Genomic DNA, 25,422 nt, shown 5'->3' with positions numbered 1-25,422 from the left:
AACGAACTGTACTTAGCAAAGGACTCCGTTTTACATCCTCACGCCCCACCTCAATGAATTTTGTGCTTGACATGATGTTGAGCTTTTCTTCTATCGCCTTCGCCTCTGGGCTCACTTCTTTGGCCAGGAGTCCTCCACCAGACCAGCGGACCCATTCACCGACCTCCAGTACTCTACCTCCAACTGGACCTCTCCCCCAGCCTCTTAGTTTTCAATGAAAAGATCAAGAGAGGCTGTCAGTGCGACATCGACCGTCTTAATTTCTCTGCCCCCCTCACTCACTCTAACCTCTCTCCCTCTGAGCTTGCTGCACTCCATTCTCTCAAGTCTAACCCTGACATTGTGATCAAACCCGCTGAAAAGGGTGGTGCTGTTGTTGTCTGGCGCAACAACCTCTACCTTGCAGTGGCTGAGCGCCAACTCTTAACCACTTCATCCTATCTCTCCCGGACCATGACTCCACCACCGAACATCAAGTCACTGTCTCCAGGACTGTCACTGACCTCATCTCCTCTGGAGATTTTCCCTCTACAGCTTCCCACCTCACAGTCCCGCAACCATGAACAGCCCGCTTCTATCTTCTTCCCAAAATCCACAAACAGGACTGTCCCGATAGACCCATCGTTTCAGCCTGTTCCTGCCCCATTTAACTTATTTCCTCCTATCTTGATTCTATTTTTTTCTCCCCTTGACCAATCTCTTCCCACTTACATCTGTAACTCTTCTGATGCCCTACGTCATTTCGACAGTTTCCTGGCCCTAACCGCTTCCTCTTCACTATGGACGTCCAATCTCTCAATACCTCCATGCCCAAGATGGCCTGAGGGCTCTCCGCTTCTTCCTTGAATAGAGGACCAACCAGTCCCCATTCACCACCACCCTCCTCCGCCTGGCTGAACTTGTCCTTCCACTTCACTCATTTCCTCCAAATAAAAGGTGTTGCTACGAGTACCTGTATGGGTCCTAGCTGTGCCTGTCTTTTTGTGGGGTATGTCAAACATTACTTGTTCCAGTTCTACTCAGGCTCCCTTCCCCAACTCTTTTTCCAGTACATCGATGATTGTATCGGTGCCACTTCCTGCTCTTGTCCCGAACTGGAAAACTTTATCAACTTTGCTTCCAATTTCTACCCTTCTCCCATCTTTACATGGTCCATCTCCGACACTTCCCTTCCTTGACTTCTCTGTCTCCATCTCTGGGGATAGGCTGTCCACTAGTATTTATTATTAGCCCACCAACTCCCACAGCTACCTCGACTACACTTCGTCACACCCTGCTTCCTGTAAGGACTCCATTCCAGTCTCCCAGTTTCTCCGTCTCCAATGCATCTGTACTGATGATGCAACCTTCTACAACAGCGCCTCTGATATATCTTCCTTCTTCCTCAACCGAGGATTCCCCTGTACTGTGGTTGAAAGGGAACTTGACCGTGTCGCAACCATTTCCCGCATTTCTGCCCTCACCCCTTCCCCTCCCTCCTAGACCTGTGACAGGGTTCCCCTTGTCCTCACTTTCCACCACACCAGCCTCCACATCCATAGAAAGATTACGGCACAGAAGGAGGCTATTCAGCCCGCTGTATCTGTGCCGGCCGAAAAAAAACTAGCTGCCGAATCTAATCCCATCTTCCAGCACCTGATCCATAGCCTTGCCGGTTACAACACTTCAGCTGCATGTCCAGGTACCTTTTAAAAGAATTGGGGGTTTCTGCCTCCACCACTGTTCCTGGCAGTGAATTCCGGACACCCACCTCCCTTCAAAAGTTTTTCCTCATGTCCCCTCTAATTCTTCTACCAATCACCTTAAATCTGTGCCCCCTGGTAATTGACCTCTTCACTAGGGGAAACAGGTCCTTCCTGTCCACTCTATCTAGGCCCCTCATAATTTTGTACACCTCTATTAAGTCACTCCTCAGCCTCCTCTGTTCTAAGGAAAACAACACTTACCTATCCAATCTTTCCACATAGCTGCAACTTTCGAGCCCTGGAAACATTCTCATAAATCTCCTCTGTACTCTCTCTAGAGCAATTATGTCCTATGTAATGTGGTGACCAGAACTGTACGCAATACTCCAACTGTGGCCGAACCAGCATTTTATACAGTTATAGCATTACATCCCTGCTTTTGAATTCTATACCTCGGCCAATAAAGGAAAGCATTCCATATGCCTTCTTCATCACTCTATCTACCTGTCCTGTCACCTTCAGGGACCTGTGATCAAGCACTCCAAGATGTCTCACTTTTTCTACCCCTCTCAATAAACTTCCATTTATTGTATATTCCCTCCCTTTTATTTGCCCTCCCCAAATGCATTACCTCACACTTTTCTGGATTGAATTCCATTTGCCACTTTTCCACCCACTCAACCAAACCATTGATATCTTTCTGGAGTCTACGGCTATCCTCTTCGCTATCAACTACATGGCTAATTTTTGTGTCATCAGCAAATTTCCCAAACATGCCTCCCACATTTAAGTCCAAATCATTAATATATACCACAAACAGCATGGGACCCAACACTGAGCCCTGTGGAAGCCACTGGAAACCGCTTTCCATTCACAAAAACATCCGTCGACTATTGCACTTGGTTTCCTGGCCCTGAGCCAATTCTGTATCCAACCTGCCACATTCCCCTGTATCCCACAGGCTTTCATTTTACTGACCAGTCTGCCATGTGGGACCTTGTCAAATGTCTTCCTAAAGTCCACGTAGACCACATCCACTGCACTACCCTCATCAATCCTTCTTGTTACTTCCTCAAAAAACTCAATTAAGTTAGTAAGACATGACCTTCCCTTAAGAAATCCATGCTGACTATCCCTGATTAATCCATGCCTTTCTAAATGGCAGTTTATCCTGTCCCTCAGAATAGATTCTAACAATTTACCCACCACCGAGGTCAGACTGACTGGCCTATAATTATTTGGCCTATCTCTCGTATCCTTTTTAAACAATGGCACAATGTTCGCAGACCTCCAATCATCTGGTACCTTTCTTGTATCTAGTGAGGATTTGAAGGTGATCCTCAGTGCATCCGCTCTTTCCACCCTGGTTTCCTTTAACAACCTGGGATGCAATCCATCCGGCCCTGGGAATTTATCCACTTTCAAGGATGTCAGACCCTCTAGTACTTCCTCTCTCATTATGCTCATCATATCTAATATTTCACACTCCTCTTTAACTACAATGTCTAACTACCCTCTCCTTTGTGAAGACAGAGACAAAAAACTTATTAAGAACCTGCTCATATCTTCTGGACCACGCATAAGTTCCCTTGTACATCTCTGATAGGCCCTACCCTTTCCTCAGTTATCCTCTTGCTCTTAATGTACTGATAAAACATCTTCGGGTTTTCCTTGATTTTACTTGCCAATAATTTTTCATGTCCTCTCTTTGTTTTTCTAATTTCCTTTTTTACTTCACCCCTGCACTTTCCATACTCCTCTAGACTTTCTAAAGTAGTAAGATTGTTGTGATCATCATAAGCTTTCTTCTTCTGCTTTAACTTACCCAGTAAGCTTCTAGATAGCAGGGGGCACTAGATTTGGCAGTACCACCCTTTATCTTTGTGGGGACAAGCCTATACTGTGCCTGTAGTATCGTGCATTTGAATCCCCCAATTTAGAACTTTTACTCCTGTTGTTTCCTTGTCCTTTTCCATGACTATGCTAAAACGTACTGTATTATGGTCACTATCTCCATTTGCCCAGATTCATTACTGAAGGTTAAAAGTAGAATTGTGCCCCCTCTCTTTGGGCTTGATACATGCTGGCTAAAAATGTTCTCTTGAATGTAGTTCAAGAACTTTGTCCCCTCTGTGCCCTTCACACTGTTTGTATCCCAGTTGATATTGGGGTAGTTGAAATCCCCATTATTGCCCTATAGTTTTTGCACGCAGAAATTTGCCTACATATTTGTTCTTCTACCTCCCTCTCACTATTTGTGGGTCTATAGTACACTCCTAGTAATGTGGCTGCTCCTGTTTTATTTCTGGGCTCCACCCATATGGCCTAATTTGATGATTCATCCCTCCTCAAAGCTGTTATTGATTCCTTAACTAATAATGCTACACCCCCTCCTTTTTCATCTCCCTCTCCATCCCACCTGAAAACTCTTTATCCAGGGATGTTGAGTTGCCATTCTTGCCCCTCCTTAAGCCAAGTTTCCGTTATAGCAATGATATCATGTTGCCATGTGTCTATCTGTGCCCTCAGCTCATTGGCTTTATTTACTATACTCCTTGCATTTAAATAAATACCTTTTAACACTGCCAAATTCCTGTGCTGCACATTTTTTTAACCTTTGCTTCTTCTGTCTTTCAGAGTCACTCGCTGATTTTCTGCCTCCTGTTCCCTGTCCTGAAACTGTCTTAGCTAAGAGTCGCTCAGGTTCCCATCCCCCTGCCAAGCTAGTTTAAACCATCCCCAACTGCACTAGCAAACCTTCCTGCAAGGATATTTGTCCTAGTGCTGTTCAGGTGCAGACTGTCCGCCTTGTACAGATCCCACCTCCCCAGAACTAGTCGCAATGCCCTAGATATCTGAAGCCCTCCCTTTGGCACCATCTCTCCAGCTATGCATTCATCTGGTGTATTTTCCTATTTCTATACTCACCGGCACTTGGCCTTGGGAGTAACCTGGAGATTACTACCTTTGAGATCCTGCTGGCTAATCTCGTTCCTAACTCCCTAAACACAGCCTGTTGGACCTCATCCCTCTTTCTCCCTATATCGTTGGTACCAATGTGGACCACGATCTCTGGCTGTGCACCCTCGCCCGCCAAAATGCGCTGCAGCCGCTCGGTGATATCCATGACCCTTGCACCAGGGAGGCAACATACCATCCTGGAATCATGTCCGCGACCACAGAAATGCCCATGTGTTCCCCTAACTGAAGAATCCTCTATCACTATTGCTCTGTTGTCCTTTCTCCTTCTTCCCTTCACAGCTGAGCCACCCATGGTGCTCTAGTTATGACTCTTGCTGCACTCTCCAGAGAAACCCTCTCTCTCATCGGTACTCAGAACTGGGAACTCATGCACTACCTGCCTTGAGCTTCTTGTCTATCTGGCAGCAATCCAGTCCATCTCTGCCTGTGCTCTCTTAAGCTCCGGGGTGACTACCTCCTGAAATGTGCTATCCATGTAATTCTCTGCCTCGCGGATGTGACACAGCGACTCCAGCTACTGCTGGAGTTCCGAAACCCGGAGCTTCCTGATGCTTCCTGCAGATGTGTTCGTCAAGGACACATGGTGCATCCACGACTTCTCACATGCCACAGGAGGCACATTCCACTTGGCCAAGCTGTCCTGCCATTACTTAGCTTTACAAACTAACTATTGCTAATGTAGTAAGTGGAATAACTTATCAGTTACTTGCCAATCAGCTTCTTCCCCTGTACCGTGGGGGCTGAAAAGGCAGAAAAGAAAGACTGTAAAGAGCACCTCTTTCCCCTAGTCAGTAAAATCCCTCACACACAACTTACAGCCTGACTCTGTCCAAACAGCACTATTATAAGCAGTAATTATTAATGTCCCGACTCCAGAAAATTATGCAAAATCTACTCCGGTTGCAGTCAATGGGGTTCGAGGTCAAAGAGGACCTCCAAGAGGTGAAGAGCCAGCAGGCCTCGCTCTTTGCCAAGGAGGCCTCCAAGATCATATTCCGGTCCAGAGTCCGCTCCATCGAGCAGGATGAGACGTGCTCGCGTTACTTCTTCCAAAAGGTACACAGAGAGAGCTCTGTTATCAGCAGCCTGAAGGAAGAAGATGGCTCGGTAACGTCTTCGCAGTCCGACATACTAAGGATCAGCAAATCCTTTTATGCTGGGCTGTATGACGCGAAGCCCACAGACAGCAGAGCCTCCCAGTCCTTCCTGTCATCTATCACAGAGGTCTTAGATGACAGCAGGAGGGAGGGATTGGACAAGCCGCTAACTCTGGACGAGGTGACAAAGGCCGTCGAGTCCTTCGAGACGAGTAAAACTCCCGGAAGCGACGGCTTACCGGTCAAGTTGTACTCGGCCCTGTGGGACTGGGTCGGCCCGGACCTGCTGTAAGTATACGAGAGTATGCTCCTGGCCGGCAGCATGGCAGAATCCATGAGGAAAGGCATCATCACCCTCATTTACAAGCAGAAGGGGGAGAGGGCAGAAATCAGAAATTGGCGGCCCATCTCACTGCTTAATGTTGACTACAAGATTCTGTCCAAAGTCATAGCCAGTCGAGTCAAATCTGCTCTGGAGTTGGTGATTCACCCCGATCAGACCTGTACTGTACCCGGCAGGAAGATCTCTGATAGTCTCGCGCTACTCAGGGATACGATCGCCTACGTACGGGACAGGAGGGTGGACACCTGCCTCATCAGCCTGGACCAGGAGAAGGCTTTTGACAGGATCGCACACCTACATGATGGACGTGCTTTCCAAAATGGGGTTTGGGGAGGGAATCTGCAATTGGATCAAACTGCTCTACACAAACATCAGTAGCGCAGTCTCAATCAATGGGTGGGAATCGGAAAGTTTCCCGATCAAATCTGGAGTCAGACAGGGCTGTCCTCTCTCCCCGGTCTTGTTTGTTTGCTGTATTGAACCCTTTGCTGAGTCTATTAGGAAGGATGCGAGCATAAGACGGGTGACAATCCCAGGCAGCGGAGGCACTCAGGTTAAAACCTCCCTGTACATGGATGACGTCGCCGTCTTCTGCTCGGATCCGCTGTCCGTGCGCAGGCTGATGAGCATCTGCGACCAGTTCGAACTGGCCTCGTGAGCCAAAGTTAACCACAGCAAGAGCGAGGCCATGTTCTTTGGGAACTGGGCTGACCGATCCTTTGTCCCTTTCACCGTCAGGTCAGATTACCTGAAGGTGCTGGGGATATGGTTTGGAAGGGCCGGGGCGTGCACCAAAACCTGGGAGGAGCGAGTAGCCAAGGTACGACAAAAGTTGGGCATGTGGGGGCAGCGATCTCTCTCCATTGTGGGTAAGAACCTGGTCATCAGGTGCAAGGCGCTCACATTGTTGCTCTACGTGGCGCAGGTCTGGCCCATACCTCACTCCTGCGCGGTGGCAGTCACCCGAGCCATTTTCCGCTTCATCTGGGGATCTAAAATGGACCGGGTCCGGAGGGACAAAATGTTCAAATCTCTGGAGAAGGGCGGGAAAAATGTACCCAACGTGGCCCTCATCCTGATGACCACCTTCGTGTGCGGCTGCATAAAGCTGTGTGTAGACCTCCAGTACGCAAACTCCAAGTGTCACTACGTGCTGAGGTTCTATCTGTCCCCGGTGTTGCGAAGGATGGGCTTGGCCACATTGCCGCGGAACGCTCCATGCAGTTGGGCCGTGCCGTACCACCTATCCTTCGTGGAGCAGTTTCTGCGGGAAAACACCTTTGACCACCGGTCCATCAGGCAGTGGTCTGCACGGAATGTCCTCAAGGCCCTACAGGAAAAGGAGACGGTGGATGCTGTCGGATGGTTCCCCGAGCAGACCGTCAAAGTCATTTTGCGGAATGCCTCATCACCAGAACTTTCAAACAAGCACCAAGACGTAGCTTGGCTGGTGGTGAGAAGGGCCCTCCCCGTCAGATCCTTCATGCACACCCGAAGTCTCGCCCCCTCCGCACAGTGCCCCCGCGTTGGCTGTGGTGGGGAAGAGACGGTCGCCCACCTCCTCCTGGAATGTGTCTTCGCAAAGCAGGTGTGGAAAGAGATGCAGTGGTTTTTGTTGAGGTTCATCCCAAGCAGCTCTGTAACACAGGAGTCTGTGCTCTACGGGCTGTTCCCAGGGACGCACACCGAGACAAACATCAACTGCTGCTGGAGGACTATCAATTCGGTGAAAGACGCCCTTTGGTCTGCCCGAAACTTGCTGGTCTTCCAGCGCAAAGAGTTGTCCACCACCGAATGTTGCAGACTGGCACATTCCAAGGTCCAGGACTACGTGCTGAGGGACGCACTAAAGCTTGGGGCAGCCGCAGCAAAGGCTCAATGGGGGAAGACCACAGTGTAAGGTCCCCCCACCAAGCTGAACTGAGGGGCTGGATCTATGGGAAACCCCTCGAGCTGTATCAGAGAAATTGTGTGTGCTGTAAATGTAAAAATGTATATGGCATGACAATGAAATGGAAGGGTTGTGAGGCAACTCATGATTGTATAGAAGGTAACTGATCACCGTTGCACTGTCTGTATTCTTTGACTTGATGCTGTTTTAAAATGTTTGGGAATGTAATTTTTACATATTTTTATGAATAAAGTATATTTTGGAAATAAAAAAAATAAAAATTATTAATAAATTACAGTAATTAAAGCAAAAGTTTAGTAGTACTAACCTTATCACTTACAAGGTAGCTGTTTGAGGGTTTAAAAAAAAACTTTTTTCCGCTGGTTTTGCAAGCTATTTACAGGCAATAACAGCTGTTACTTACCAACCAATCAGCTTACAGGTTTCCCATGACATCACTGGTAGGCTCCAAAGATCATTCTCTGCCATTTTCACCACCTCCAGTGTGATGCCACTACCAAACACATCTTCCCCTCTCCTGTCAGCATTCCGAAGGGACCGTTCCCTCCTCGACACGCCTCGGCTCTTTCCCACAGCACCTTCCCATGCAATCCCAAGAGGTATAATACCTACCCTTTTACTTCCTCTCTCCTCACTATTCAAGGCCCCAAACACTCCTTCCAAGTGAAGCAGTGATTCACTTGTAGTTCTTTCAATTTAGTATACTGTATTTGCCGCACTGGGGAGACCAAACGCAGATTGGGTGACTGCTTTGCAGAACACCTCTACTCGGTCCATAAGCATGATCCTGAGCTTCCGGTTGCTTGCCATTTCAATTCACCACCTTGTTCTCATGCCCACATTTCTGTCTTGGGCCTGCTGCAGTGTTCCAGTGAACATCAACGCAAGCTCGAGGAACAGCACCGCATCTTCCGATTAGGCACTCTACAGCCTTCTCGACTCAATACTGAGTTCAATAATTTCAAGCCAGGAGCCCCATTATTTCTTGTTATATATATATATATATATATATATATATATTATATAAAGAGTATATATGTGTGTGTGTGTACATATATTTTTTCTTTTTTAAAAATTATTTTTTTAACCATGTGCAGTCCTAAACTTCTTTTTCAGGTTTTTGCTTTTGTACAGAGCTGTTCATTATTCTGCCATTAGTACTCACTCTGGACTCATGATTTGTCTTGTGCTACAACTATTTAGCACTCCATTTGCATTCTGTTCCATGACATCTCTGTTATTAATCTCTCCCCCTTCCGTCCTATCACAGACCTTCCTTCTTGTTCTTCTTCCCCCTCCCCCCTTTCACTTGCTCAAAGACTGTTACATTTCTAACTTTTGCCAGTTCTAATGACCTGAAACGTTAACTCTGTTTCTCTCTACACAGATGCTGCCAAACCTGCTGAGTATTTCCTGCACTTTCTGTTCTCATTGGACAATATTCAGCTTTGGGCTTATAAGTGGCAAGTAGCATTCGTGCCATACAAGTGCTGGGCAACGACCATCTCCAGCAAGAGAGGGTCTAACCTTTTCCCCTTAACATTCAACAGCATTACCAGTACTGAATCCCCCACCATCGTGCTGGGGGTCACAATTGGCCAGAAACTTAACTGGGCCTACCACCTAAATACTGTGGCTAAAAGAGCAAGTCAGAGGCTGGGTATTCTGCAGCGAATGACTCACCTCCTAACTCCCCAAAGTCCACATCTGCAAGGCATAAATCAGAAGTTTGAGGAAGATAGCATCGTGGTGATCTTTTTGGACTAATAATCCAGAGACACAAGTTCAAATCCCACCATGGCAGTTGGGGAATTTAAATACAGTTAATTAAATAAATCTAGAGTATAAAATGTTAGCATTACTAATGGTGACCAGGAAATGACTGATTGCTGTAAAAACTCAACTGGTTCACTAATGTAGTTTAAGGAAGGACATCTGCTGTCCTTGACTGGTCTTGACTTCAGACCCACAGCAAGCTGGTTGACTCGTAAGTGTCCTCTGAAATGTCCTAGCAAGCCACTCTGGTTGTATCTCGGGGCAATTAGGGATACGCAATAAATGCTGGCCTTACCAGTGATGCCCACATCCTGTGAATGAATTAAAAATACTTAATCTCGACTCTACCAGAGCATGAAAGCAAACTTACAACACAGGGGGAAAAAATTGTTTAATGTTTTAGAGGGAAGCAAATATGTGCAACCTGAACTATGAAAGAAGTAATTGCTGACAGTTTTCTTTTGCTTCCTCCTCTATTGTGGTTCTTCCACAGCAAATGTTCTCATTCTTCGCTGGCCACTGCAAGTGTACAAGAGTGACCGAACATTAATCTAAACTCCATAGCACAAACAGGATAAAACATTTTTTTCCAACCAAGCAAGGCAAGTAGATGTTAATGGGCATTAATGCTAATTGGGGATTTTACAAATATCACCACAACTTAGAGGCCATCTACTGGAATGTAATGAAATTTGCCATCGGTTTCTGCACAATTCATATTCCCAAACCGTTCTCATAGGGTTAGCATCCTGGAGCCTTCTTCACTGCACTCTCAATCTTTTCTACCACACCATCAGTCTGCTCTTTTCATTCTCTGCCTCAAGAAATTTCCTAACCATGCTCCCATTAATCACTGACATTCCATACAGACCATATGCCTTTCACACTTTTGAGCCCATGATACGACACATTTCATCAGCTTTCTTTCATGCATCATCTCTATTTTTGCCATTCTCAGAATGGTCAATTCCATCATATGCATGATCACCGCTTATTCTGACCATAGCATATCTTGCCCAAAATTTGCACTTCTTATCTGCACTAGAAAAGTACCCAGTTTACAAAAGATGGGGCAGTGAAGAATAGGAAGGATAAAGAGTACTTGGAAACAATTTTGCTTCCACCTACTTTGTGCATGCTGGAACTCTGATCCAAATAACCAGTAATATAGGCAGAATTTGGTATCTAAATAAATGTAGACCCAAGGTAACATGGCTCTAACAGGTTCCAAAAATTTACCCACCTCCATTTCTGACTGGAATAAGACACAAACAAAACTTAAGAAAATGCAGCAAGATTATTTACATAGTACAAGCACCATTACATTCAAAACATATTATGTAGGTGCGCCCATCTGTCTGAATTGTAAAGAGGATTTGAAAACAGTTTTTCAGTAGATAAGCTTTGGGAAAAAATACATTGACAGAAAAAAAGGCACAAGACATGGATAATGAATAAAATTACTACTATAAAGTACAATTTGAAGCTGCAACTATCAATCAAGTTTGGATGCAAGATACTCCCCAAAAATGACTTTTCTCTAGAGTTAATTTATAAAACTGAAGGGGGGGGGGGGGCGGTGGAGAGAACAACAGCTTAAAAATTGATACTTTGGCAAAAACAAAGATACTTAAAATAATGTACTGATAAAACTCAATCAAGTACATAGTATTCCAACCTTGGACCACTACAGCCAACTAAGATTACACTGAACAAACCAATTATGTTGATTGCAAAATTGCAAAGCAAATATACATTCCAATCATTGCAATAAGACAAAGATGGCAGGAAGTTTTGCAAAACAGGATCAAAGTAGCAGGATCAAATGTGCAAATTTGTACAGGCTGACAACAATATCATTATAATAAGCAGTTTTAAAACTTCCACACTATCCTGGATTATAAAAGATCAGTATTGTGGCAATTGGATCTACAATCATATTTTTAACAGTATTTAACTTAATACACGACCCAATACGACCGCTTAGTCAGGCCTTTAGAAAAATATCTGGCACTGTACACAGAATAACATGGCAGAAACATATCATCTACACCATGAAGAGGGACATAGAATGTACTTTATGTTCAACATTATCAATCTAGGCTTTCTTGGACTGAAAATGCCCTGCTTGGATTGTTTCTGGAGAGAACACTGAGCTTTATAACATTAGGATCGTGGTTGGGGCATTTTGAGGTGATTTATTAAGGGTACCACACATATGCATCAGCTCAAGCAGAAATATTTCCTCTAATAATCATCTCAAGTCATCATGCTCTCTTCCTCTGAGTTGACTTATCATCTTACCCTCCCTTAATCTCTCCCTCCAGATAAACTCCCTAACCCATATTCACAGCCATCCCAAGTGGCCTCACTATTCCCCTCATGTCAATCACAGACAAGGCCATCTCTGATCACTTTCTTGTCTTGCTTTCCAGCCACACACCCCTTCCCCCTCATACTTCTCTCTGTATCTGTCCGAGGAAAAAACATCTCTCAATTCACTTACAACTGCACAATCCCAACTGTCTAGCCTTCAACCCTGTGTTCACCATGACATTTCTGCAGCGACTGATTTGCTCAATCACACCCTCACCATGGATATCCCAGTCCTCATTAAAGCCATTACTCTCACCCTGGCCATTCTCCCGGTACAGCCCACAACTCCACACTTTTAAGTCCAAGGAATGCGGACTAGAACAGATATGGTGGACAATGGCTTAGCCGTTCACCGCCAGATCTGGCTGGTCCACAAAGCACTGTCGGGTCTTGCTCCCATCTGCCAAAAATCACGCAATATTCCAGTATTTTCCTGGAATGCAAAAATAACCCTCAGCTTTTTTTCACTACTGCAAATGCCTTTTTAAACCCCTCTCCCATCTTCTGCACCCTCACCTCCAACAGGTTCAAGGAGCTCATGGAGTTCTTTGCCACTGAGATCAAGACTGTCCAATCAGCTGCCTGTGCCACTTCCTTCCATTCCCCTAGCACACCAAGACAAACTCCCTCTATGGGTCCCACCATGTCCTAGGCCTGTACTCACATTCACTTCAGTTTTCTATCTCCCCTCAACCTCCTCAGAGTTCATCTTGTGCATGAGATGCACCTGCTGCTCCCTCGACTCAAATCCCACTAAACTACTGATCACGCAGCCTCTCTTCCTGGCTCCTATGCTTATTACAATTAAGATTCATGAGATTGGGAGTAACATATTAGCATGGATTGAGGATTGATTAACGGGTCGACGGGCTGTAACTAGCAGGATACCACAAGGATCAGTGTTTACACCCCAGCTATTTACAATCTATATCAATGACTTAGATGAGGGGACTGAGGGTACTGTATCCAAGTTTGCTGACGATAAAAAGCTAAGTGGGAAAGAAAGCTCTGAGGAGGACACAAACAGGCTGCAAAGGGAAATAGACAGGTTAAGCGAGTGGGCAAGAACATGGAATAGGGAATATAATGCGGAGAAGAATATCCGCTTTGGAAAGAAAAATAGAAAAGCAGAATATTTTGTAAATGGTGAGAGACTGGAAATATTGGTATGCAGAGGGGCCTGGGTGTCCCATATGCAGGTACAGCAAGCAATTAGGAAAGCAAATGGTATGTTAGCTTTTATATCAAAGGAATTGGAGCATAAAAGTGAAGTCTCACTGCAATTGTATAGGGCTTTGGTAAGATCACAACTGGAGTACTATGTACAGTTTTTAAAAATGCTTATCATGATATATCAGCACACTGGCAAGACCAGCATTTGTTACCCATCCCTATTTGCCCTTAAAAAGATGGTGGTAAGGTGTCTTCTTGAACCGCTGCAGTCCACGTGGCATAGGTACACCCACAGCAATGTTAGGGAGTTCAATGATTTTGACCCAGCGACAGTGAAGGAACGGTGATATAGTTTCAAGTCAGGATGGTGGGTGGTTTGGAGGGGAACTTGCTGGTGTTGGCGTTCCCATGCATCTGCTGCCCTTGCCTTTCTTGGCGACAGAGGTCGTGGATTTGGAAGGTGCTGTTGAAAAAGCCTTGGCGTGTGCTGTAATGCATCTTGCAAATGGTACACACTGCAGCCACTGTGCACCGATGGTGAACGGAATGAATGTTTAGGATGGCATACCCATCAGGTGGGCTGCTTTGTCCTGGATGGTGTCAAGCTTTTTGAGTATCATTTGGTCCCCCTACCTCAGGGAGGACTTACTTACCTTAGAGGGAGTGTAATGAAGGTTCAATGGATCAATGCCTGGGAAGATGGGATTGCCTATATTCCCTAGAGCTGAGAAGAATGAGAGGCGATCCCACTGAAACATAAAATTCATAAGGGGCTTGATAGGGTGGAATCTAGGAGGATATTTCCCCTGGCTGGGGCGTCCAGAACACAGGATCAGAATGTCAGAATAAGGAGTCAGCTGTTTAGGACTGAGATGAGGAGAAATGTTTTCACTTATTGGGTTGGGAATCATTGGAATTCCCTACCACACAGAGATGTGGATGCTCAGTTGTTGAGTATATTCAAGACAGAGATTGACAGATTTATGGGTACTGAGGGATATGGGAATATGAGTGGGAAGGTGGAGCTGAGCTAGATCAGCCATGATACTGAATGATGGAATGAGCTCGAAGAGCCGAATGGCTTACCTCCTGCTCCTGTTTTTTACATTCTTACCTTAACGGATATTGCTAATGGTTCTCTTTCCTCAGGTACTGTCCCTCTCTTTCAAATCTGTCATCATTCCTCTCCTCAAAAAAAAAGCTGACCCCTCCGTCCTTCCCGCACCGTCTCCAATCTCCCTTTCCTCTCCAAATTCTTTGAACATGTTATCGCCTTCCAAATCTTGCTTTCCTGAAACTCCATGTTTGAATTCTTCCAGTCAAGTTTCTGCCCCTTCCACATACCAAACTGGCTCTCAAAGTGGCAAATGACATCCTATGTGACTGTGACCATGGTAAACTATTCCTTCTTGCCCTTTCTGCAGCCTTTGACACACCATTCCCCTCTAACACCTCTCCACCATCATCTAGCTGGGTGGAACCACACTCGTCTGGTTCCGTTCTTATCTATCTAATCACAGCCAGAGAATTCTCTTCCTGCTTCTGCACCGTTCCCTCTGGTGTCCCCCAAGGATCTATCTTGGCCACCTGCCTATTTCTCAGTTGCATGCTGCCCCTCAGCTACATCATCCAAAAGCATGGCATTAATTTTCATATGTACACTGATTACACCCAGCTCTATCGCACCAGAACCTATCTCAACCCCTCCACTGTCTCCAAACTGACAAATTGTTTTGAATGGGCAAAAATGTCCTCCAACTAAGTACAGGAAAGACTAAAGACATTGTCTTTGGTCCCCACCACAAACTTTATTCCCTAGCCACCTAATTCAGCCTTCTCTCTGGCAACTGTCTGAGGTTGAACTGGACTGTTCTCAACATTGGTGTTACATGTGATCTCGAGAAGAGCTTCCGACCACATATCTGTGCCATCACCAAGATCGCGTATTTCCACCTCTGTAAAATCATCCGACTCCATCCCTGCCTCAGCTCATCTACTGCTGAAATCCTCGCCCCTGTTTTTATTATCTGTAGCTCTGACTATTTCAATGCACTCCTGGCTGGCTTCCCACATTTTGACCTCCTTTTTGAAGTTATCCAAAACTCTGCTGCTGTCCATGTCCTAACTTGCACCAAGTCCTGTTCAGCTATCACTCCTGTGTTTGTTGACCTACATGGCTCCCAGTCAAGCAATGCCTTCATTTTTAATTTTAATGAAATCTTTAATGTCATCCAGCCCTACGAGATATCTGTGTTCCTCCAATTCTAGCCTCTTGAGCATCCCAATCGTAATTGCTCCATCACTGATGGACATACCTTCAACTGCCAAGGCCCTAAGCTTTGGGATTCCCTCCTTAAACCTCTCCACCACTCTACCTCTTCGCAATCAAGATGCTGCTTAATATCTAACTCTTTCAGCAAGCATTTGGCCATCTGCCCTAATATCTCATGTGGCTCAGTGTCAAATTTTGCTTTATAATGCTCCTGTGAAGCACCTTGGGTGCTTTATCACATTAAAGCAGTTTTATAAATACAAGTTGCCGCTGTTGCATTGGTATCAATTTGCTTAGTATATCTGGTAACATACAGAATGATTCTTGGAAATAAATTATGAAATAAACCCTGCAGTAGGTGGGAGTATGGAATTAGTGAGTGTGATGCATCCACCATGCATCAGACCAAGTCACATGCACATTGTCATGAGCAAATGTTTGTTATTAGTATATATTTTTCCTGCATTAAACAGTGACTGCACTTCAAAAGCACTCACTGGCTGTAAAGTGCTTTGAGATGTCCAGTGGCCATGAAAAGCTTTTCTTTTTCTTTTCTTCCACATCAAACTGCTAAGAAAGGAAGGGAAGAGAAAACAGAAAACCACAGGCCAGTCAGATTGACATCAGTAGCAGGCAAAATGCAATTTATTCGAGACATGGTAACAGGGCACTTAGAAAATATGATTGGGTAGGGTCAACACCTATTTATGAAAGGGAAATTGTGTTTGACAGAACTGTTAGAGTCTTTTGGCATTGTAACTAGCAGAGTAGATAGGGGGAACCAGTGGATGTAGCAAATTTTGATATTTGGCAAACATTTGATAAGGTACTAGAGGAGTTTATGACACAAAATTGGGATCATGGTATTGGGGGGGTAATGTATTAGCATGGATTGAGGTTTGGTTAATGGATAGAAAACAGAGTAGCAATAAACTGTCATTTTCAGGTTGGCAGGCTCTAACAAGTGGGGAACCGCAAGGATCAATGCTTGAGGCTCAGCTATTTACAATCTATCTCAATGACTTAAATGAGGGGACAGTGTGTAATCTATCCAAGATTGCGATGATACAAAGGTGGGAAAGAGAGCTGTGAGGAGGTAAGGAGGTTGCCAAGGGATATAGACAAGATGAGCGAGTGGGCAAGAATATGGCAGATGGAATATAGGGAATCAGGTGGATAATTCTCCGTTGGTTGGAGTCATACCTACTATAAAGGAAAAATGTTGTGGTTTTTGGAGGTCAATCATCTCAGTCCCAAAACATCACTGCAGAGTTCCTCAGGGTACTGTCCTAGGCCCAACCATCTTCAGCTGTTTCAATGACCTTTCTTCCATCATAAGGTGGGGGGGGGGGGGGGGTGGGGCGAAGAGCAGGGTGGAAGGCGGGTAATTTTAGCGGTGGTCACCCATGGAAACTTTTTTTAAAATCAGCTCTGCAATGGGGGAACTGGAAATTTTAAGAATGTTGCTGGGAAGATACTTTCCCTGGCTAGGGAGTTTAGAACTAGGGGTCAAAGTGTCAGAATAAAGGGTCAGCCATTTAGGACTGAACTGAGGAGAAATTTCTTCACTTAGTGGCTTGTAAACCTTTGGAATTCTCTACCCCAGGGAGCTGTGGATGCTCGGTGTTTGAGTATATTCAAGACAGAGATTAACAGATTTTTCAGGTACTAAGGGAATTAAGGGATATGGGGATAGTGCAGAAAGGTGAATTTCTTGTAGATGAGCCATGATCTTACTGAAGGGCTTGAAGGGCCAATTGGTCTCTTCCTGCTCCTATTTCTTACATTCTTAAAATTTCCACTCGCATTTTAAGCACAAACCAAACAATATTAAAATTCAAATACAGTAGAATGATTAATTTACAAGTTCACAAGACAATTACAGGCAAGGAGTAATTTGGCCCATCTTAATTGATCCATCTAAAGGACAAAACAGTGCCCCCATTGCAGAGCTGATTTTTCAAAATAATGTTTCCAACAAGGTTTTTATCTCCACCAAGAAGCTCATTCCATGTTGATCATTCTGTACAAAGAAGAATTTTTAGTGCCTTTTTAAACTAGTTTGATCCATTGTCCTCTAATCCCACTTTCACATTTTAGTTTAAAGCAAGATACCAGATTTACCTTTTCCATATCTTAACCATCTTGCATACCTCTACAAAATCACTCATATCACTAGCTCTAGGGAGCAGCCTTGTGGCTCTTCTCTGCACTGTCTCCAGCACTCGAAAGTCTCCCTCGTCTCACAGTAGAACTGGACATTGTATTTTTTGACTTATACAAGTTTTAGCTCTGTAGTTCAACATTTCATTGGCTTTGTTGATTGCTTCCCTGCATGGGACAGACATTTTTGTCAAGCCCATTAAAATTGCTCAATCTCCTTCAGCTTTATCCTATTTGCATCAACACTAAAATCAGGCCAACAATAAAGTTTAAAAAAGTCCAAAAAATATTTCTCAAGTATCATCATGCCGAATAGACCTCATGAAGTTGTCCTAGTGGTGCTGCACCTCATGGATTGCCAAAGTCTTATGCTCACGATTGCCTGCACTGCAATATACCAAAAACTGACCTGATTTGCAACAAGGAAATTTAACGGACACCAAATGAACCTAAAGCTGCTCTTTTACACTTACAAAAGTACCAGAAGTGACATAAGAAAATATTTTTTCAAAAATATTTACTGTGATCTGGAAAGCATGGCCTGAAAGTTTGGTGGAAGCAGATTCAATAGTAACTTTCAAAAGAGAACTGGATAAATACTTGAATAAGAAAGAGGAAAGTGAGACTAGTTGAATAGCTCTATCAATCAGCTTTCCAAAATAAGATAGTATAATTTGATTTTTTTTTAATAAGTGGCAACCTTGGAGGAAATTTCATGTGTAAAATTTGTCCAAAGAAAGCCCCAAAAATTTACTGCAGGACCAAAAGTTACAAATTACAGGAATCAAAGATAAATACTGAAGAGGAGGATCTTTTAGGCTTGTATCCGCTGGAGTTTCTAGAGTAAGAGGTGACTTAATTGAAACATGCAAGACGCTGCGGGGTCTTGATAGGGTGGATGAGGAAAGGATGTTTCCTCTTGCGGGAGAATCTAGAACTAGAGGTCACTGTTTAAAAAAGGGACAGAGATGAGGAGAATGTTTTTCTCTCAAAGGGTTGAATGTCTTTGGAACTCTCATCAAAAGGCAGTGGAAGTAGAGTATTTGAATATTTTTAAGGCAGAGTTGGATAGATTCTTGATAAGCAAGGGGGTGAAAGGCTATTGGTAGCAGGCGGAAATGTGGAGTTCAGGTTATAATCAAATCAGCCATGATCTTGTTGAATGGCAAAGCAGACTCAAGGGGCCGAGTGGCCTACTCCTGCTCCTAATTCGTATGTTTAGTGAAGTCTTCAATACAACACTGTCCTATTTCCTTTCATTCTTTAAAGTATATTCTCGACTAGGTTGATAAAAAGGGAAAAAAATAGAATGAGTGTAACTAGCCAGGACTATAAAACAGATTGTAAGAGCTTTTACAAATATATAAAAAGGAGCACAGTAGCTGAAGTAGCAGGAGGCAAACACGGGAGAAATTATCATGGGGAATGAGGAAATGGCAGAGACGTTGAACAAATATTTTGTATCTGTCTTCATAGAAGACACAAATTATATACTAGAAATAGAGTGTAACCCAGGGGCTAATAATAGTGAGGGACTTAAGGTGATTAATGAGAAAAATTATTGGAGAAACGTGTAGGACTAAAATCCAACAAATCCCCAGGACCTGATGGCCTACATCCTAGGATTCTAAAAGAGATAGCTGCAGAGATACTGGTTATGATTTTCCAAAATTCCCTAGATTCTAGAATGGTCCACTATTCAAGAAAGGAAGAACAGAGAAAACAGGGAACTACAAGCCAGTTAGCCTAACATCAGTCATTGGGAAAATGCTGGAATCTATTACTAAGGAAACCTTAACAATGCACTTGGAAAATCATAGTCTGATCAGACAGTCATCATGGAAAGGGAAATCGTGTCTGACACATTTAATAGAATTGTCTGAGGATGTAACTAGCAGGGTAGATAAAGGGGAGCCGATCGATGTAGTATACTTGGATTTCCAAAAGGTATTCAATAAGCTCTCATACAAATGGGTAATACACAAGATAAGGGCTCATGGAGTTGGAGGTGATATATTAACATGGATGGAGGATTGGTTAATGGACAGGAAGCAGCAAGTAGGGATAAATGGGGCATTTTCAAGTTGGTAGGCTGTAACTAGTGAAGTACCACAAGGATCAGTGCCAGGGCCTCAGATATTCACATTCTAAAATGACAGACAAAATGACTGAGAGTAATGTACTTAAGTTTGCTGATGATACAAAGCTAGGTGAGAATATAAGCTGTGAGGAGGACACAAAGAGGCAGAGAGATATAGACAGGTTAAGTCAATGGACAACAAAATGACAGATAGAGTATAATGCAGGGATGTGTGAGGCTATCCACTTTGGTAGTAAGAACAGAAAAGCAGAATTTTTTTTTTTAAAAGGCGTGAAACTTCTAAATGTTTATGTTCAGAAAGACTTGGGTGTACTCATACAAGAAACACAAAGCTGGCATGCAAATTCAGCAAGCAATAAGGCAGGCAAATGGCTAAACAAGTTCCATTGGTGGAGGTCAAATTGGCACCACAAACAGATATTCGGCTATCTGAAACTTTCTTTGGGGATTTGGATAATCTGAAGGAAATGGTCAGCAAGTCTTCTCTGATCAAGGTTCAAGGATCCAGAATTAAGTAAAGTGGCACAATCAGATCTTGTAATAGTCTCTATCACGAGACACAAAGTATTTGACAAACAAATGGGACTAAAGGCAGACAAGTCGCCAGGACTTGATGACCTGCATCCAAGGGTTTTAAAGGAAGTGGCTGCAGAGATAGTGGAGGTATTGGTCGAAATACTTCAGAACTCACTGGATTCTGGGAGGGTCCCAGTGGATTGGAAAACCGCTAATGTGACGCCCCTGTTCAAGAAGGGAGGGAGACAAAAAGCAGGAACCTATAGGCCAATCAGCCTAACATCGGTCGTTGGGAAAATGCTAGAGTCCATTATTAAGACACAGCAGGACATTTAGAAAAATTTAACGTAATCAAACCGAGTCAACATGGTTTTGTGAAAGGGAAATCGTGTTTGACAAATTTGCTAGAGTTCTTTGAGGATCTAACAAGCATAGTTGATAAAGGGGAACCGGTAGGTGTAATGTATTTGGATTTCCAGAAGGCACGCGATAAGGTGCCACATAAAAGATTATTGCACAAGATAGGAGTTCACGGTATTGGGGGTAATGTATTAGCATGGATTAAGGATTGGTTAACTCTCAGAAGATAGAGTGTCAGGATTAATGGGTCTTTTTCAGGTTGGAAAAACTTAACTAGTGGAGTGCCACACGGATCACTCCTAGGGTCTCAATTATTTACTATCTATATTAATGACTTGGAGGAGGGGGCAGAGTGTAATATATCCAAATTTGCTGACAATACAAAAATAGGTGGGAGGGCATGTTGTGATGAGGACACAAGGAATCTGCAAGGGAATATATATAGGTTGAGTGAGTGGGGGGAAAGCTTGGCAGATGGAGTTTAATGTAGGAAAGTGTGAGATCATGTACTTTGGTAGGAAGAATCAAAAGGCAGGCTATTATTTAAACAGACAGAGACTTCAAAAAATTGCAGCACAGAGGGATCTGGATGTCCTTGTGCATGAAACACAAAAAGTTAGCATGCAGCTGCAGCAAATAATTAAGGCGGCAAATGGAATTTTGGCCTTTATTGCTGGGGGTTGGAGTTTAAAAATAGGAAAGTCTCGTTACAACTGTACAGGGTGTTGGTGAAGCCGCACCTGAAGTACTGTGTACAGTTGTGGTCCCCGTATTTAAGAAAGGATATAGTGGCACTGGAAGCAGTTCAAAAGAGATTCACCAGGCTGATACCTGGGATGAATATCAAGAACAGCTGAACAGGTTAGGCCTTTATTCATTCGAGTTTAGAAGAATGAGGGGTGATCTTATTGAAATGTACAAGATTCTGAGGGGCCTTGACAGGGTAGATATTGAGAAGATGTTTCCACTCGTGGGGGAAATCTCGAACTAGGGGACATAGTTACAGAATAAGGGGACACTCATTTAAAACTGAGATGCGAAGGAATTTCTTCCCTCAGAGGGTAGTGAATGTCTGGAGTTCTCTACCCCAGCGAGTTGTGGAGGCTAGATCACTGAAAGTATTTAAAGAGGAGGTAGATAGATTTTTGAAATATTGGGGAGTTGAGGGCTATGAGGAGCTGGCATGAAAGAGGAGTTGAGCTCTGGGGCAGTTCAGCCATGATCTTATTGAATGGCAGGGCAGGCTTGAGGGGCCGAATGGCCTACTCCTGCACCTATTTATGTTGGTCTTTATTGCAAGAGGATTGGAGTACAAGAATAAGGAAGTCTTGCTACAATTATGCAGGGGTTTGGCGAGACCACACCTGGGGTACTGTGTTCACCTCTCCATATTTAAGGAAGGATATACTTGCATTGGAGGTATACTTTGAAGATTCAGGGTAAACATAGAAACTGTTTCCTTTGGCTGAGGAATCTAGAATATGAGACAGTCTTAGGATAAGGGGTCAATGATTTAGGACTGAGAGGAGGAGAAACTTCTTTACTCCAAGGCTTGTGAATATTTGGGATTCTGTACCCGAGAGTGTTGTGGATGCACCATCATTGAGTATATTTAAGGCAGAGATAGATTTTTGATCAAGGAATATAGGGAGCAGGCAGGAGAGTGGAGTTGAGGCACATCAGCCATAATTGTATTGAATGGCGGAGCAGGCTCGAGGGGCTATATGGTCTACCCTTGCTATTTCTTGTGTTCTATCAAGATGCCAACTAAGTACCCAATTCTTAGCTGTGAATGTTCTGATTGAAAAAGCATGCATGAGTTAACAATGAAAAAAATTCTGAACAACTCTGTACTCCCATACCTCTTCATTCAGGTACAGAATAGATCACCCACGGCTCCAACTGTATGCCTCCCCATTGTTATTGGTATACTACACTGTTTCTAACTGTAAAGTTTACTTCATTTGTTTTTGATATTAACAACATTGGTTTTCTGTTTATTCCAATTTATAAAAAGATTCAACATGCAACCACTTCCACACACAATAAAGCTAAAAAGAACTTGCATTTACAGGGCCATTCATATTCTCAGGATGTCTCAAAGTACTTCACAGCCAATGAAATGCTTTTGAAGATTAGTGAATGCACTTTTGCAGCACACCACAACTGCCAATTTACACACAGGAGGATCCCACAGATAGCGAGAGACAAGTGACGTGTTAACCTGCTTTGCTCACGTTGGTTGAGAATTGATAAAAGGACCAGAATTCCCTGCTCTTCAAACAATGCATTGGGAAGTTTCCATTGACTTGAACAGGAAGGCAGGCCTTATTTTAGTATCTCATTCAACAAAATAGCACCTCCAACAAAGTAGCACTCCTGTCAGTACTACACTGAAGATTAAACTGTGATGTAGTAGGGCTTGGACTCAAGAACTTAGAGGTCAGTACAAATATTGAAGCAAAGCTTTACGATTTACTGAACATCTGATTAGTTTACAGCTGGGAACACACTTCCCAACACCTGCCATTTTCTATAATGCTTTGTCATTTGTCAGGGAATGGTGCCTAAAGCAGAACACTGAAAAGTCAGCAATCCCAAATATTAACTTTTTCTCTCTCTGCAGACGCTGCCTGGTCTGTTGAGTATTTCCAGCATTTTACATCTTATATACCTATATATGAATTGATCACAGTAACCAGCAGGATTTAGGAATTAAAAGTTGTTTCCATAACCCCCCATCCATCAACTCCACTACATGGTAAAGTTAAAAGTTTTTTAAAAATTCAGATAGTCATAATGTCTTATGATTTGAGCAATTAGAGCAACAAAAATCACAACAGTAAAGTAGTTAATGAAGAGTCCCATGGCAGAAAAGGCTGGAAAGAAAATCCAACACCTTTTAACTACATATTCACATCTACAATAGATTAAAGCCACTCCACATCACTATCTGATACAAGATACCAACCAACATAAAAAGACAATTGCCCCAGGCATCATTTGGGCAGCAAAATTACTAAAATTTTAAAAATTACCATACGTTAAAATATATTTAAGATTAAAGTATGAAGTGGTTACTGCAATCTGAACGCCAATCTTTGAGGAAGGCTGAAGATTTTACTAAACTCTTATCAAACACTAAACCGTAACTTGGGACAGTCCGAAACATCAGCTTATTTCACAGATAAATAAATCCACACATTCATCGAATAAAAACACAAAGTCCTTCAACGAAAGGAATTCACAGGGGCAATATGAAACGCTTATGTGCAGGTGAGCATTCCTCCACACACAAAGAGTGCCTGAAAGGAAAGTGTAAACACAAAAGGAATCGGGGGGGGGGGGGAGGAGGAGGGGCCTTCGGGTTTTTTTTGAAACTGTCAAACCTAAAGGTACAGGCTCAGAAAAAAAAATTCAATACAAAGCCCGTTTTTTATCTGCTTGGATTCAGGGGCCTCCTCGCCATTGTAAGCAAGACAATAACAAGCAGCAGCTTGGGCTACAACCGTTGAGCGAGAGAGACCCGCCCACCCAAAGCAAAGCCCGGGTACTCCTGAGGTAAAAACCATCAGACAGAGAAACATATCACAATATCTGCATAGCAGAAAATGACTGGTGTATTCAAACTGGTAACCGGTGTGTAAGGGCTGTTAAATGTGAAGGAGAGGGGTGATTACAAGCCGCCATCGCTCCCACTACCTTGTAAAAGGCTCCATTAGAGCCGCGCACCTCCACCATTAAATCCTCCATCTTGGCTTGCCGCAATGCAATCTGGGCCTGTGTGCGCGCCAGGTGCGTGCGCCAGGAATGCGCGCGCCCGGCCACCGCGGGCGCGCGCAGCGCCCTCAGCCCGTTCTCCTGACGGACTCCCCCCTCTGGCGGAGTGGAGCGCATGCGCAGCTACCCCGTCTGTGACGTCATCGACAAACCGTCTGGAGCTATTTTTAAAAATGTATTTCTAATTTCTTTTCCCCTCCTTAAAAAAATAATTAATATAAAAAATGATTACACCGCCTCCAAGTTAAACGGTAAGGCATTGATGAAAAAAAAATCTCCCTGACCGGCGTGCAGTCGCTTCCCCACCCCCCCCCACACACACAATCCATCAGACCCCGCCCACCGAAGATTTCAAGGCGGGGCGCGAGAAAGGGGGCGGGGCGCGAGAAAGGGGGCGGGGCGCTAAATAGGTTGACTGACGTGTGGAAAGGCCAATGGTTCTCCGGAGACCGGCCTACTATTGTGTAACTCAGCCAATCGGTGCGCGGTTCGAAGGCGGGGCTCCTTGCTGATGTACTGCGGGCGGTTGTTTGGCTGAGGGGGTTGCCATGGTTTTGAAGGCCTATTCTCCTGTCAGGGGCCTGGCGCAGAGGTCATGGTTACTCAAGCCAGGACAGAGGGAGGAGACAGGAGTTGGAAGCCAAACCAGATCTTGCCCCACCCCTGTTTTTCTTGCTTAAAACTTTTCACATTTCTAATATTTGCCGGTTCTGAAGAAGGGTCACTGACCTGAAATGTTAACTCTGCTTCTTTCTCCACAGATGCTGCCAGATCTGCTGAGTATTTCCAGCATTTCTTGTTTTTATTTCAGATCTCATAGGGATTTATGTGGAACTTTGCATCTACTTTCAGAGAGCCTGTTTGTTGTTGCTGATGTACCAAGCTG

At 44.0% G+C, this 25,422-nt stretch overlaps 1 protein-coding gene across 5 annotated transcripts in view; it reads right to left on the bottom strand.

Annotated features, from left to right (window-relative positions):
- fmr1 (fragile X messenger ribonucleoprotein 1) overlaps positions 1–24,550 on the bottom strand; it is a 96,105-nt gene extending 71,555 nt beyond the window's left edge. For 4 of the 5 annotated variants that reach the window (XM_068047107.1, XM_068047108.1, XM_068047111.1 and 1 more), the window contains exon 1: positions 24,459–24,550. In XM_068047107.1, coding sequence (XP_067903208.1) covers positions 24,459–24,509 — 51 coding nt within the window. In that variant the 5' untranslated portion in view covers positions 24,510–24,550. The remainder of the gene's footprint in view (positions 1–24,458) is intronic. The other variant, XM_068047109.1, reaches the window with a different exon arrangement.
- Positions 24,551–25,422: the final 872 nt, after the last annotated feature.

Source organism: Heterodontus francisci, chromosome 15 (assembly GCF_036365525.1).
Source record: "Heterodontus francisci isolate sHetFra1 chromosome 15, sHetFra1.hap1, whole genome shotgun sequence".
In the NCBI taxonomy this organism is placed as follows: Eukaryota; Metazoa; Chordata; class Chondrichthyes; order Heterodontiformes; family Heterodontidae; genus Heterodontus; species Heterodontus francisci.
This window is presented reverse-complemented; position numbering and strand designations above follow the sequence as displayed.